Source organism: Gopherus evgoodei, chromosome 11, assembly GCF_007399415.2.
Source record: "Gopherus evgoodei ecotype Sinaloan lineage chromosome 11, rGopEvg1_v1.p, whole genome shotgun sequence".
In the NCBI taxonomy this organism is placed as follows: domain Eukaryota; kingdom Metazoa; phylum Chordata; order Testudines; family Testudinidae; genus Gopherus; species Gopherus evgoodei.
The window spans coordinates 7,031,770-7,044,764 of NC_044332.1; the positions used below are offsets into that span (position 1 = coordinate 7,031,770).

The 12,995-nt window shown below is 50.2% G+C and overlaps 1 protein-coding gene across 1 annotated transcript in view; it reads right to left on the reverse strand.

Annotated features, from left to right (window-relative positions):
* The window catches only part of COL18A1 (collagen type XVIII alpha 1 chain), a 105,883-nt gene that overhangs the window by 13,529 nt on the left and 79,359 nt on the right, over positions 1-12,995 (reverse strand). The window contains 6 exon segments of the mRNA XM_030580507.1: positions 3,813-3,875; positions 4,927-4,980; positions 7,897-7,930; positions 8,692-8,834; positions 10,361-10,424; positions 11,274-11,300. Of these exon segments, the coding sequence (XP_030436367.1) occupies positions 3,813-3,875; positions 4,927-4,980; positions 7,897-7,930; positions 8,692-8,834; positions 10,361-10,424; positions 11,274-11,300 (385 nt within the window).

Genomic DNA, 12,995 nt, shown 5'->3' on the forward strand with positions numbered 1-12,995 from the left:
CCCCTTTCAGGTAGTTGAAAGCAGCTATCAAATCCCCCCTCATTCTTCTCTTCTGCAGACTAAATAATCCCAGTTCCTTCAGCCTCTCCTCATAAGTCATGTGCTTCAGCCCCCTAATCATCTTTGTTGCCTTCTGCTGGACTCTTTCCAATTTTTCCACATTCTTCTTGAAGAGTAGGGCCCAGAACTGGACACAGTACTCCAGATGAGGCCTCACCAATGTTGAATAGAGGGGAATGATCACGTCCCGCAATCTGCTGACAATGCTCCTACTTATACAGCCCAAAATGCTGTTAGCCTTCTTGTCAACAAGGGCACACTTGACTCATATCCAGCTTCTCATCCACTGTAACCCCTAGGTCCTTTTCTTCAGAACTGCTGCCTAGCCATTTGGTCCCCAGTCTGTAACCGTGAATGGGATTCTTCCGTCCTAAGTGCAGGACTCTGCACTTGTCCTTGTTGAACCTCATCAGGTTTCTTTTGGCCCAGTCCTCTAATTTGTCTAGGTCCCTCTGGATCCTATCCCTACCCTCCAGCGTATCTACCACTCCTCCCAGTTTAGTGTCATCTGCAACCTTGCTGAGGGTGCAATCCACACCATCCTCCAGATCATTAATGAAGATACTGAACAAACTTGCCCCAGGACCGACCCGTGGGGCACTCCGCTTGAAACCAGCTGCCAACTAGACATGGAGCCATTGATCACTACCCGTTGAGCCGACAATCTAGCCAGCTCTTCTATCCACCTTATAGTCCATTTATCCAGCCCATACTACTTTAAATTGCTGGCAAGAATACGGTGGGAGACCGTATCAAAAGCTTTGCTAAAGCTTTGCCACTGTTTTCCCCTCATCCACAGACCCAGTTATCTCCTCATAGAAGGCAAATAGGTTAGTCAGGCATGACTTGCCCTTGGTGAATCCATGCTGACTGTTCCTGATCACTTTCCTCTCCTCTAAGTGCTTCAGAACTGATTCCTTGAGGCCCTGCTCCATGATTTTTTCCAGGGACTGAGGTGAGGCTGACTGGCCTGTAGTTCCCCGGATCCTCCTTCTCCCTCTTTTAAAGATGGCCACTACATTAGCCTTTTTCCAGTCATCCAGGACCTCCCCCGATAGCCATTAATTTTCAAAGATAATGGCCAATGGCTCTGCAATCACATCCGCCAGCTCCGTTAGCACCCTCGGGCGCAGCGCATCCGGCCCCATGGACTTGTGCTCGTTCAGCTGTTCTAAATAATCCTGAACCAATTCTTTCTCCACAGAGGGCTGGTCACCTTCCTTCCCATGCTGTGCTGCCCAGTGCAGCAATCTGGGAGCTGACATTGTTTGTGAAGACAGAGGCAAAGAAAGCATTGAGTACATTAGCTTTTTCCACATCCTCTGTCACTAGGTTGCCTCCCTCATTCAGTAAGGGGCCCACACTTTCCCTGACCATCTTCTTGTTGCTAACATACCTGTAGAAACCCTTCTTGTTACTCTTAACATCCCTTGCTAGCTGCAACTCCAAGTGTGATTTGGCCTTTCTGAGATCACTCCTGCATGCCTGAGCAATATTTTTATCCTCCTCCCTGGTCATTTGTCCAATCTTCCACTTCTTGTAAGCTTCTTTTTTGTGTTTAAGATCAGCAAGAATTTCACTGTTAAGCTAGGCTGGTCGCCTGCCATATTTACTATTCTTTCTACACATCGGGATGGTTTGTTCCTGCAACCTCAATAAGGATTCTTTAAAATACAGCCAGCTCTCCTGGACTCCTTTCCACCTCATGTTATTCTCCCAGGGGATCCTGCCCTTCAGTTCCCTGAGGGAGTCAAAGTCTGCTTTTCTGAAGTCCAGGCTCCATATTCTGCTGCTCTCCTTTCTTCCTTGTGTCAGGATCCTGAACTCGACCATCTCATGGTCACTGCCTCCCAGGTTCCCATCCACTTTTGCTTCCCCTACTAACTCTTCTTTGTTTGTGAGCAGCAGGTCAAGAAGAGCTCTGCCCCTAGTTGGTTCCTCCAGCACTTGCACCAGGAAATTGTCCCTTACACTTTCCAAAAACTTCCTGGATTGTCTGTGCACCGCTGCATTGCTCTCCCAGCAGATATCAGGGTGATTGAAGTCCCCCACGAGAATCAGGGCCTGTGATCTAGTAACTTCTGTTAGTTGCCAGAAGAAAGTCTCGTCCACCTCATCCCACTGGTCTGGTGGTCTATAGCAGACTCCCACCATGACATCACTCTTGTTGCTCACACTTCTAAACTTAATCCAGAGACTCTCAGGTTTTTCTGCAATTTCATACTGGAGCTCTGAGCAGTCATACTGCTCTCTTACACACAATGCAACTCCTCCACCTTTTCTGCCTGCCTGTCCTTCCTGAACACTTTATATCCATCCATGACAGTACTCCAGTCATGTGAGTTATCCTGTCAGGTCTCTGTTATTCCTATCACATCATAATTCCTTGACTGTGGCAGGACTTCCAGTTCTCCCTTCACGAGGTTGGACTCATTCAGTCAGCCTGAGGGTCTTACTCCACAAAAAAACCAAGACCATTGCTGCGGGTCTCTGCGCAATGCAGCTGTACGCAGACACCCACATCTCCAAAAGCACCTGGCCACCTCTGCCCCTGAATGTGCAAACAGCAACGCTGAAGGCCTGGTTTTCAGAGGGTCTGCGCTAGGGTCACTGGGAGTGGCGGGGGGCTGAGTCCCTCTAAGAATCAGGATCGGGGGTTGGGAGGTCTCAAGTCGGGTACCCAAATCCCTGAGGCTGCCAATGTCAGTGCAGACTTACAGTCACACTGCACCACAAACACGGGCGTGGAGAAAGGCACCGGGGGTGGGTCTAGGGGAGGGAGAACACAGACGTTCGCTGGGGAATCAGTGCAGACACGGCAGCCAGTGAGGCTGAGAGGGGCCAACTCTCCTGAATGGCCCACAGGAGAGGAAGGTCGAGGCTGGTGCCAACGGAGCAGAGCAAGGAGAAGCAGGAGTTGTGAGCCAGTGCATGGAGGGTTTTGAATATAGGCAGCAGCAGTGAGTCCTGCCTACCAGGCAGGCTGGAGATGGGCACAGCCGCACAGGTGGGACATGGTGGAAAGCTGGGCCTCAGGGAGCCAGAGCAGATGGCAGTGGCAGCGAAGGGTGACCGAGGGTTTCAGCTGGCCATTGGCATTCATCATGGCTCCCTTCTGCCCTGCCCTCTGCCCAGGTCTGGCTCTCTGCCAGCACATGCCACGCAGTGCCCCGTAGCATGTCAGCGAGGGGGGGGGGGACAGCAGAGCGCCTGTGACTGACGGCTGTTTCCCTCAGGGCCCTCCGCTCCTGGAGCCTGCACAGCAGTAGCTAGGCTGGGACAGGCCTGAGTGCCTGTTTCCTTTAACAAAGCAAACCATGCTCCACACCAACCACGTGGGCACAAGCGTGTTCCCATCCCCCCAGCCCAGCCCTCCTCCCTGCGCCCAGGGCCATCTCTAAGGATGGGACGGATGCCCTGGCCGCCAACATCCAGGGGTCATCACCACAGCACAATCCATCACCTCCACTCTGACTGGCTGGCTGTGGGGGTTTTGTGTGCTATGGGGCTCTGGGGACACTGAAAGCTTTTTCCACCCTAGGCTGCTCCTGCCAGCATCCCTGCCCTCCGTCCACCCTCCAGCCCAGCCCTCCCCTCTCACTCCTTAAGCCTGCATGGTGCCTCTTTATGCTATGGCAGCTGGCTCTCTGGGTAGGGATTCTCCCTCTGCACAGCGCCAGGGCAACGCGGCACACTATTGCCAAAGCCAGCTGCAGCACCTCCGGCATGCCATTGTCCCCAGGGGCACTCACCTGCAAGCCAAGCCCTCCGGGGTCCCCTTTCTCGCCCTTCAGCCCATTCATGCTGGGACGACCCTGTAGACAAACATCAAGCCAAGGGTTCAGAATGCAATAACTTATTGTAGACACTGCTCACTGTGCCGACTCCAGCTGATGGCACAACACCACACACTGCACCCGAGGAGGGCTCTCTTAGGCAGCACTCCTCTTGCTAAATCAGAAGGGAAAATGCACCAGGGAGGGAGGGGAACATGTCCTCAATGAATTGGAGACGTTTACAAGCCCCAAGCTCTACCAGTTCGTTGTAGTTCTACCGACCAGTGCTGTGACCATCCAGTTGAGCTCCTGTACAGCACAGGCCAGAGACCTGCCCCGCAGTCATTCCCAGAGCAGAGCTCTTAGGAAACAGGCGACGTTGGTTTAAGAATGGTCAGTGCTGGAGAATCCACTGTAAGCCGTGGTAAATCGTTCCAATGGTTAATTACCGTCACTGTTATACACGTACACCTTATTTCCACTCTGAATTTATCTGGCTTCAACTGCCAGCCATTGGAGTGTTAGAGCTTTTCTCTGCTAGACCACAGAGCCTGTTATTAAATATCTGTTTCCCATGTAGGTACTTATAGACTGTGATGAAGTCACTCCTTCACTTTTTCTTTGGTAAGCTACATAGATGGAGCTCCTTGAGTCTATCATTCTAAGGCAGGTTTTCAAATCTTTTAATCATTTTTGTGGCTCTTCTCTGAACCCTCTCCAATTTACCAACATCCTTCCTGAATTGTGGGCACCAGAACCGGACACAGGATTCCAGCACCATTTGCACCAGTGCTAAATACAGAGGCAAAAAATCCTCTCTATCCCCACTCAAGCTTGCCATGTTTATGCATCCCAGGATCACAATTGCTCAGCTTGCTTGTGAGCATCTGGTGCAAACACAAGCACAACGAGAGTTCTCCAACTGAGCAAGCTGTGCAGCATTGTCAGTGTTCCCTATTAGCCTCAGCATGGGGGTGTCTACACTTCCTTCAGCCAGGGAGGCAATGGGAGCAGTGCTGGCTAGGAAAAGGAGCACCAGATCCAGCTCACCCAGGGAACAAACCAGAGACGAGCTAGGAGAAGTTCTTACCGGTCTGCCAGGAAAGCCGATTTCCCCCTTCTGTCCAGGTCGTCCATGCGGGCCCTAAAAGGGAGAGCAGGAAAGGAATACACACTCAGTCTGCACACCCATGCAGGAACGACATGAGCAGAAACAGGGGGGTAAAAGGTGCAGCTGGCTCTGTGCTGGACTACTAGCTACGAAGGACAAAGGACACTGGAGCGGAAAAGCCTGGCCATGCTTCGTTCCAGTGTCCTCAGCATACACCTCCTGGATCTGTGCATTCCTAGGTACATCAGAATGGCCACACTGGGTCACACCAATAGCACATTCAGCCCAATAGTCTGTCTTCCAACCATGGCCAGAGCCAGGTGCTTCTGGGAGTCACAGGTTTAGGGACATGGGGTCGTGTCTCTGACCATCTTAACTAATAACCATTGACGGACCCATCCTCCATGAACCGATCTAGTTCTTTTGTGAATCCAATTATACTTTTAGCCTTTACAACATTCCCTGGCAATGAGTTCCACAGGTTGACTCTGTGTTGTGTGAAGAAGTGCTGCCTTTTGTTTAAACTGCTGTCTATTAATTTTCATTTGGGTGACCCCTGGTTCCTGTGTTATGTGAAGGGGTAAATAACACTTCCCTAGGCACTTTGTCCGCACCTTTCATGATTTTATAGACCCCCGTCATATCCCCCACTTAGTCATTCTGAACAGACCAGTTTTTTTTAACCTCTCCTCATATGGAAGCTGTTTCATACTCCTAGTCATGTCTGTTGCCTTTCTCTGCCACCTTTTCTAATTCTGATATCTTTTCTGAGATGGGGTGACAGAATGCATGCAGTATTCCAGGTGTTGGTGTACCATGGATTTATATAGTAGCATTGGTGGAATCTCCTTCCTTAGAGGTTTTTTAAAGTCAGGCTTGATGAAGCCCTGGCTGGGATGATTCTAGTTGGGGATTGGTCCCTGCTTTGAGCAGGGGGTGGACTAGATACCTCCTGAAGTCCCTTCTAACCCTGATATTCTAAGATTCTATGATTATGACATTTTCGTTTTATTATCCATCATTTTCTAATGGTTCCTAATGTCTGTTACCTTTTTTTTTGACTACCGCAGCACACTGAAGCCTGGTCCACACTACGCAGTTAAATCGATTTAACAGCGTTAAATCGATTTAACGCTGTACCCGTCACACTACAACGCACTTTAATTGATTTTAAGGTCTCTAAAATCAATTTCTGTACTCCTCCCCAACGAGAGGAGTAATGCTAAAATCGATATTACTATATCGATTTAGGATTAGTGTGGACGGAAATCGAAGTTATTGGCCTCATCATTTTACAGTAGCTACCCACAGTGCACGCTCCAGAAATCGACGCTAGCCTCCGACCATGGACGCACACCACCCGAATTAATGTGCCCCTAGTGTGGACGCATAAAATCGATTTTATAATATCGGTTTTATAAAACGGTTTTAGTTATTTCGATTTTATGCTGTAGTGTAGACGTAGCCTGAGTGGATGTTCTCAGAGAACTACCACGACTCCAAGATCTCTTTCTTGAGTGGTAGCAGCTAATTTAGACCCCATCATTTTATATGTATAGTTGGATTATTTTTTCCTATGTACATTACTTTGCACTTATTAACACTGTAATTCACCTACCATTCTGTCACCAGTCAACCAGTTTTGTGAGATGCCTTTGTAACTCTTTTTAGTTTGCTTTGGCTTAACTATCTTGAGTAATTTTGTAATCATTTGCCAATTTTGCCACCTCATTATTTACCCCTTTTTCCAGATCACTTATGAATATATTGAATAAGGTGGTCCCAGAACAGACCCCTGGGGGACACAACTACTTACCTCTCTCCATTCTGAAAACTGACCATTTATTTCTACCCTTTGGTTCCTATCTTTTAACCATTATCAATCCATGAGAGGATCTTCCTTCTTATCCCATGACCGCTTACTTTGCTTAAGAGCCTTTGGTGAGGGACCTTGTCAAAGGCTTTCTGAAAATCTAAGTACACTATAGCCACTGGATCCCCCTTATCCACAGCTTGTTGACCTCTTCCAAAGAATTCTAGTAGATTGGTGAGGCATGATTTCCCTTTATACACATCTTGTTGACTCTTCCCCAACAAATTATGTTCATCTATGTGTCTGACAATCTTGTTCTTTACTATAGTTTCAAAACAATTTTCCTGGCTTGGGTGTGGGAATCTCCCTTCACGTCCTCTAGGGTGAAAATGTATGCAAATAATTATTTAGCTTCCCCATAATAGCCTTGTCTTCCCCAGGTGCTTTTAGTCTCTCCATCACATAGTGGCCTCACCCCTTATTTGGCAGGCCTCCTGTTTCTGAGGTACTTAAATTTGTTGCTCTTAGTTTTTGTGTTCTAGCTAGTTGCTCTTCAAATTCTTTCCTGATCTGTCATATTATACTTTTATATCGGACATACCAGAGTTTATGCTCTTTCTATTTCCTCACTAGGATCTGACTTCCAAATTTTAAAGGATGTCTTTTTGCCTCTAGCTACCTATAGCTCTCCTGTCCATGACAGCTGGACCTTTCCTGCAGCTCTGATAGTGCATGTGATGTTGTGAGCATGAGCACAGACACCCAGATCGGAGGCCACACACCTGCTCCTGGCAATTGGATCCTGGCTATAGAGTCAGAAGGCTCCAGAACAAGTTCTGGGGTTTGCCAAACCCTTGGCTCCTCTGGCTGCTGCCCCATGTGGGTGCTTGCTAATGAGCACTTGCTCTGAGCACCGCCCACTTGGGCTGGCGTTTCCGTTGCAGATCACCTTCGGTACCTCTCAAACCAGTCTGAGCAAGATGAAAGGAGGCTGCTCTTTGGAGTATGAAGACCATCCCCCTGAACACACATCTGTGTGTGTGACCCCCAGCTGTAGTGAACACCTGGCATACAGAAGGTGTGAAAAGCCATCCCTTATTGACAGAATGTTAGAAAGATGTAGGTGCTAACCTTACTGCGGGCCCATGGGTCCCACCAGCCCTGCTCACCCTGTGTACAAAGAACAGGAAAATAATTAGTATTATGATGCACATGTAGCCATCCCACAGTCTCTTCCTGGGGCCATTTCTCCATCACCCCCATGCTGACGTTACCTCCCCATCTAGAGGTGCTGCTGCCCTCCCTGAGCAGCAGGAAGGAGGATGCAGCAGGCTGTGCCTGCCATGTAGTCCCAGCACCACGTACGCTGAGCACAGCCTACTAACAGCTCTTGCAGACAAGTGACTAGGAAGTGGCCTTTCCCAGTGCTCACGTACCACCAACAGATACAGGGGCCCTGGGACATTTTGGGAATTGTGTCCATGTTGTCGACAACACATCCAAGTGCTCTGCAACCTCCCTAACCATGAGCCAGCCTCAAAACTCTCCTCGCTCCCGCAGTGAGCCAACCTCCCTTGGCAGGTTTGGCCCTGGCAGCTGTGGGGGCTGAAGGGCGGGGATGGCTTGGTGCCCTGGCTGAGCATCGGAATGAGGTGAGGGGGGTGAGCTGAAGGATATGTGGGTGCAGGGACAGAGCAATGTAGGCCAGTGCTTACTGGCTTTAACAGTGCAGTGAGCCATGGCCAGTCATCGCAGCCCCAACTCCCCAGGCTGGCATGGGGACTGGGTGTGAGCCCTCACCGCATCCCAGTGTACACACTGCTCCCCAGAGGCAGATAAACCTTCATATGAAGCGGGCGGTTGGCCCTGAGGAAGCCCTGCCCTGGAGCTAGCTCCCCCCCACTTCCCCAGGGCATGGTGCTCCACCCTGCGCCAAGGCGCCCAAGCTGGGTGAGCATCCAAAGCAGGCCAGACGAGAGCCCGAGTCAGCGCGGTGACCTTGTCTCCTTTCGTGCCAGCTGAGATGGCCCGTCCCATCTGGGCCGATGATCACTCCAGGCTCTCCTTTCTCACCCTTCCAGCAGGAGATAAAACAAGCAGGAGTCAGAAGTGAGACCACCCAGCCCCTGCCCAAACAACAGCTGCCTTCCCACAGCGCTCCGCGGCTGCCCAGGCAGCAAGGGATAGCTGCTCTCTGAGTTTCTCTAACAGTTAAATACAAGCCCAGGAGCGTCACAGAGGGCTACGCTCTGGCTGTGGACTCACCCTGGAAGGGGCGGTGCTCTGCTGCACTGCCCAAGAGCAGACTGTGATCTAAGAGAGGGATGGCTGACAAACGAATGTGGACTTCTCTCCCTTTTCTTTGCTCCTCCATCACCTCTCTGGGCTCCCAGCGTGGGAGAGCACAGCTTACCTCGGTAAAGTGTCCTTGCTAAAGACTGGGGCTAATGAAAAATAATGGCATCCAGTCTGAGCTCCTATTCAGCACAGGCCAGAGACCTGTCTCACAATAATCCTCAGAGCAGAGCTTGTAGACAAACATCCAGTCTGGATTTAAGAAGTGCCAGTGATGGAGAATTCATAGCCCTTGTAAGGCGTTCCAACGGCTAATTGCTTTAACGGTTAAAAATTTACACCTTATTTCCCGTCTGAATTTGTCTAGCTTCAACTTCCAGCCATTGGATCCTGTTAGACCTTTCTTGGCTAGATTATCAAACATTTGTTCCCCACGTCTTATGTTCTGTTACCCAGGTAATCAAGTCACCCCTTAACCTTCTCTTTACGTTAATGAGATTGAGCTCCATGAGTCTACCGCTATAAGGCAGGTTTTCTATTCTTTAATCATTCTCGTGGCTCTTCTCTGACCCCTCTTCAATTTATCAACATCCTTCCTGAATTGTAGGCACCAGACCTGGACACAGTATGGCAGCAGCACCAGTGCCAAATACAGAAGTAAAATAATCTCTCTGCTCCTACTTGAGATTCGCATCCCAGCCTCGCATGGCTCAGTTTGCTCAGCTTCATTGTGAGCATTAGGAGACAGAGCTAGCACGGCAAGAGCTCTCTGAGCCAAGCTGGGCTTCTCACCGGCATCATGGAAACCCCACGACTGGAGGCATTTCAAACAAGACTCAACAGAAGGCAGCAGTCCTGCAGCAGCACTGGGGATGGAGGGATGGGAGAAGCCAGAAGGTGATTTTACACCTGGCGTTTCTCTCATTCTATTCGTTCCACTGGCAGAGTGTGTGACTGCTGGATTCACCGGTACCAAGCTGCTGGAAGGAGCACAGCTGCTCTCCTATTACTCTCCTGGGATCTGGTGACTCCTCACAGAGTGACGGCCACCAGCATGGTGCTCTCAGGTGCCTGAACCAATACGAATTTTCCACGCCCCACGGGGCTGAAGGAGTCTGAGGTCAGTGCTGTGACACGACTGTGTTTTGGTCCCTTCCACTATGAACTGGGAGCCGGCAAGTACCTGTCAGTGGGGCTGGGAGCCAGAGCGCAGGACTTCACAGACACTGGGAACATCACATTGCTACAAATCAAAATCACCCCTTGAGCACTGGGGACAGAGACAAGCAGACAGGCCGTCCTTACCTTTGGTCCTGGGGTGCCTGGGAAACCTGGATCTCCTAGGTCTCCTTTAGGTCCCATTGGGCCCTGCAGATGGAAGCAGGGAGGAATAGCCATTAGACAGTGTAGTGATGCAGGACACGCCTTTACTTTCAGTACTGTGGGCTTCCCGCAGGGACACTGGAAAAATTTGTACAGTGGGGGTGCTGAGAGTCATTGAACCAAACTGTAAACCCTGCATATGATCGAATCCACTTCAAGCCATTACCCCTAGTTCCAGCACCTATGACTTCTCCCAAGGTGGGGGCAGGCAAGGAGACTCCTTCCCAGGGGTTAGAAAGCTCAGGCCCACAGAAGGCGTTTGCAGCTTGCTTCACCAGCAGCCTACTTGCTTTGGTAGGCAGAAGTTTGCACTTAATGTATTTGGCCAAAAAAAAAAAAAGCGTCTGCAATGTATTACTGCAGGCAAATGTGCTGTGCAGCCTCAGCTGTCTCACACAGCCTGTGAAGCAAGCACATCTCCACAGACTATGGTTATATAGTAGTTCAAAAAATCTTAAGCTCTTGAAAGTGACAGGAATCAAAATGAACCTCAGCTCTGGCCCATTCACAAGTAGGCCTCCCCAAATGCCCCGCTCCACCATCTGCCAGAGGCAGTGCCTCGTGGATGCCATGTTAAACAGTGAAGGAGCCAGATTCCAGCCAGTGTACGCAGGCTTTGGTCTCCAACGGGCTACACTGATTTACAGCAGCTGGGGATCTGGCTGAGAGAGAAACTCAACATTTAGACTCCAGGTACAGGCTGTGAACCCCCGGATTGGTGGGGGGTCTTGAATCTCTGTTTGGGCTCCCCACCGGGGCATGGGCTCTCAGCATGGGGCTCAAGTAGCTTTCCCATTCTCAGGGCTCTGTCAGTAAAATCACAAGCTACTCACCGGGGAAGCCCAGCATGGCCTTCTCTGCCCTGAGGAAAGAAAACAGACACCTGTAAACGCTCTCCTCCTCAGGCACTGGGATAAGCGTAAAACCATTGATGCACAAAGGGGACTGCTGGGGCTGCTGGCTGGACAAATGGCAGGGGATGTTCTGGGCTACGTACCTCAGGGCCTGGCAAAACTAGCTAATGCTTTCTGAAAAGGAAAAGATACACTTAGACCGTGGCTCCTCGCTGTCTTCCTCCTCCCCTCCCTCAGCGATGTCCTGAACTGATCTTCTGCCAAGGGAGAGGCTGACCCAAAGTTCCACTGGGATCATCAGGAAACGCTGCACTAACTTCAATGGGCTTTGGCTCAGGCCCACTGCTCTGCTGCTAAGGGTGGACATGCCCTCTCCCGAGCATTGAAACGCCCCAACCAAACTCGGGTTTTACAGTTTGGTCCTTTCCCATTTATCGCCACTTAGTCCCTCTCCCGCTGACGTGCTTTTATCATCTAGGGGTTACAGTGGATGAGAAGCTGCATATGAGTCAAGTGTGCCCTGGTTGACAAGAAGGCTAACAGCATTTTGGGCTGTATAAGTAGGAGCATGGCCAGCAGAACGAGGGATGTGATCATTCCCCTCTATTCGACATTGGTGAGGCCTCATCTGGAGTACTGTGTCCAGTTTTGGGCCCCACATTACAAGAAGGATGTGGAAAAATTGGGAAAGAGTCCAGCGAAGGGCAATGAAATCATCAGGTGGCTGGAGCACATGACTTACGAGGAGAGGCTGAGGGAACTGGAATTGTTTTGTCTGCAGAAGAGAAGAATGAGGGGGGATTTGATAGCTGCTTTCAACCTACCTGAAGGGGGTTCCAAAGAGATAGATCTAGACTGTTCTCAGTGGTGGCAGATGACAGAACAGGCGTAATGGTCTCAAGTTGCAGTGGGAGAGGTTTTAGGTTGGATATTAGGAAAAGCTTTTTCACTCAGAGAGTGGTGAAGCACTGGAAGGGGTTACCTAGGGAGGTGATGGAATCTCCTTTCTTAGCAGTTTTTAAGGTCAGGCTTGATGAAGCCCTGGCTGGGATGATTTAGTTGGGATTGGTCCTGCTTTGAGCAAGGGATTGGACAAGATGACCTCCTGAGATCCCTTCCAACCCTAATCTTCTATGATCTCTGCTGCACACGGTCACTGAGTCAGGGCCTGGAACCACACGGCCACATGTATATGGCACAGGCTCTGTGCTGAAGATCTCACCTTTTAAAACAGTTAGAGATAACCAGGCAAGCTGTCTGAGACGTTAGGAACATAGCCTAAGAAAGACCTCTGCCCATTTACTCAGTTTAGCCTCTGCTTAACCGCCCCATCAGTTTGGTCTAGCCCATGTCTTTAATCACTCATTCACATGTCCAGTGGCACACGTGGCATATCACGTTCAGGGTGCACTGCCTGGCGTTGGGCTGGGCTGGATTTCCTGGGGTGTATTTTAGTTATAGCACTGGCCTGGTCTAGCTCCATTTGTCTGCGATTCACCTCCAGCCAGCTCTGATTTCCTTTTGCTTAAACCCTCCCCTCTCTTCTTTCCTCTTCCTTACCACTTGCAGGGCTGGCCCACGCATTGCCTCTCTGAACTCACAGGGTATCAGCATGCATGAGCGCTCTCAGGATCGGGGCTTTTACTGCAAGTTAAACATGTGCCTGTCCCTAGGGAGTAGCTCCACAGCCTGGCCCAGTCCCG